Source organism: Pygoscelis adeliae, unplaced genomic scaffold (genome assembly GCF_000699105.1).
Source record: "Pygoscelis adeliae isolate BGI_AS28 unplaced genomic scaffold, ASM69910v1 Scaffold59, whole genome shotgun sequence".
Taxonomy (NCBI): Eukaryota; Metazoa; Chordata; class Aves; order Sphenisciformes; family Spheniscidae; genus Pygoscelis; species Pygoscelis adeliae.
The window spans coordinates 1,578,755-1,581,213 of NW_008825565.1; the positions used below are offsets into that span (position 1 = coordinate 1,578,755).

The following is a 2,459-nucleotide window of genomic DNA, read 5'->3' on the forward strand; positions in this document are numbered from 1 at the left end:
CAGTTTAATCTTTGAAATATGGCCTTTAAAGGTTCAAGATACGATGTCACATTGGTTCTACCTGTAACAAGACTTACTGAAGAAAAGACAGGATAGCAAGGAGGGTTTTGTATTTTATGTGCAAAGCTGGGATGTTTCCAGACAGGATAAAGCCTTGAGCAACCTGGGCTGATCTCGTAGCTGATTGTGCTTTGAGCAGGAGGTTGGTCTGGAGACATCCGGAGAGCCCTTCCAACCTGAAGTATCCTGTGATCTGTGATTCAGTCTATCACAGTAAAGGGAAGAGCAGTACACGCTGTTCAAAGATTTTTGGGGATGAGGGGGGGAAGGTTCACAGTAAATGGCAGTATAGTTTATTTCTGTTTTTTCCCCTTACGTTTTAGCTGAAAACAGTCATTGATACCTATAAGCAAGCTAAAAATGGCCAAAAATATCTATTCCATATATAGTATCTTTGACTGTCTTTTCTTTTGTGATCAACTCTTCATGCACTGTAAGATGCAAGTATAGCAAAGCAACCTGAATGAACAAGTGTGACGGTAATGGTCCCTGATACATATGTAGGAGAGACTGCGTGCAGCTCCTCTGAGAGGATGGCAAAGCACACATCTTGCAGCCTACAAAAGAGAAGGCTAAAAATGGCAAGAAAAATCCCATTTCTGAATTGCTCAGTGGCAAATGGTGGTTATAACTTCAGCCTGCCTTGGAGCAATGGCAGTGCTTGGATCCCTAGGTTGCAGTCAGCCCTGGCTCCTGTGTCTAAGCTGTCGGGAGAGACTGCAAACAGCTGTGGAAGTGTTGTTTCAGTCTCTGTGTGCCACAAGCAGCACACAGGGACCATAGCAGGAGTGATCATTTCTGAGTAAGAATATGTCAAATCTACCAATACATTAATTTTTAATAAACAGTAAGTATAACAAGACAAAACTGCTAAAAACCTGCTACAGTTGCAGAAAAATGCCTGCCTGTGGAAAGTCACGTAAAAAGTAAGTGCTGTGTCATATCCAGTCCCCATCTACCTCCCTGCAAAGAGGAAGTCTGTGGACCGTCTTTCTTCAGTGCAGGTAGACGTACCTAGTACAGTTAACCCAATACATTCCCATTACTGCAACAAAATCAACTCACCTGAAAAAGTGACTGGAAATACTTCTGAACTTTCTGCGCTGTCCAAATGCAATAATAGTACTTGTGGTGTTCAACGCTGTCTGCAAATAAAGCTTTCGCTCAGATGTGTAATCTAGAAAGCGCATACAGAAGAATCTTTGCTACATGTATAATCTTTTGGCAGATTTCCTTCTCTTAAATATAGGACTCGATGGTAGTATTTACTTTCTCCCCATGTTTCAGTTGAAGGTTTACATAAGGAAGAACTAGACCTACAATTAAGGGCTGTTTCTGAGTTCAGAAGGTCTCCTGACAAAAGTAGCTATGACAAGCAGGGTGGTGTAGGACACAAAGATGGCCTTAGACAATGCAGAGCTCTTGAAATGGAAGCTGAGGTTGTAAACTATTCTTTAGAAAATAATTTTCCTATTCTCCTGCCAAAATCTAAGCCCTGAGGCAGTCCAAGTGTCCATCTTCAGCTGCACTACCCGCACCTGCCTAGCAAACACCTCAGACCTGTGCCTTTCTTCATTTTCTTATGACTCGCTTCCCAAGAGAAGGAGCCCAAACTCATTCCTGGAAATCTCCTTAATTCCCTATTCCCTACCTCCCAAACCAACCACTGGTGTCCATAGCTGGCTGGTGGTGCCCAGGGCAGCGGGATGCAGGTACATGGTGGTGCAGGTGCTGGAGCTGCAGGAACCCATTACCGCATGTCACTGTTCTCCTGGTGCCTGTTTGCACTTACCGTACAGTGAGTTGAGGGTGTTTGAGATGACTGTAAGTACATCTGCTGGGTTGGGGGTAAATCCTGCCTGAGGGCAGTTACGACAGCTCAGTTACACCACAGTAGTGTTCTTGAGAGAGGTTGATTTAAACAGAAATGCAGCATCCTTGAAAAATTGCTAGGACTACTTTTGCCTAAGGCCAGTTCTGACACAAGTCATAGTGTAACTAAGGTGGTATCCATCCATCTATTATAGGGATATTCAGGATGCCTTCATAAAAAGCAGCGAGAAGAAGAAACTTGAGAATATAAGTCAGTGGACCAAATAGAGATGTTTTCTTTGGGCTGAGACAAACTGCTCTGTAAATACCAGCTTCTCTCCCTCGACTATAAAGGGAGCCTATGGGACTCAGTTCAGGTGTAGAGGTCTACAGTGGTGACACCAGCTTTCAGATGGATGAATCCAACCTTAACTGCCTGGTGATGAGAGAAGGGTACATATTTTTACCTTGCAGCTCACCGTAATTAATGTTATGATAATGTGTGATTGAGTATGCATTATGGCATATAGCAAGGACAGACTTTATTTCTGCATGATAGGCTTTTAGCCTGGTAGATACATGGCTAT

The 2,459-nt window shown here is 43.3% G+C and overlaps 1 protein-coding gene across 1 annotated transcript in view; it reads right to left on the reverse strand.

Moving 5' to 3' along the window:
- The window catches only part of UCHL1 (ubiquitin carboxyl-terminal esterase L1 (ubiquitin thiolesterase)), an 8,195-nt gene extending 6,384 nt beyond the window's left edge, over positions 1 to 1,811 (reverse strand). Inside the window, exons 1-2 of the mRNA XM_009332463.1 lie at positions 1,712 to 1,811; positions 1,126 to 1,237 (exon numbers count right to left, since the gene is read on the reverse strand). Coding sequence (XP_009330738.1) covers positions 1,126 to 1,237; positions 1,712 to 1,811 — 212 coding nt within the window. The remainder of the gene's footprint in view (positions 1 to 1,125; positions 1,238 to 1,711) is intronic.
- Positions 1,812 to 2,459: the final 648 nt, after the last annotated feature.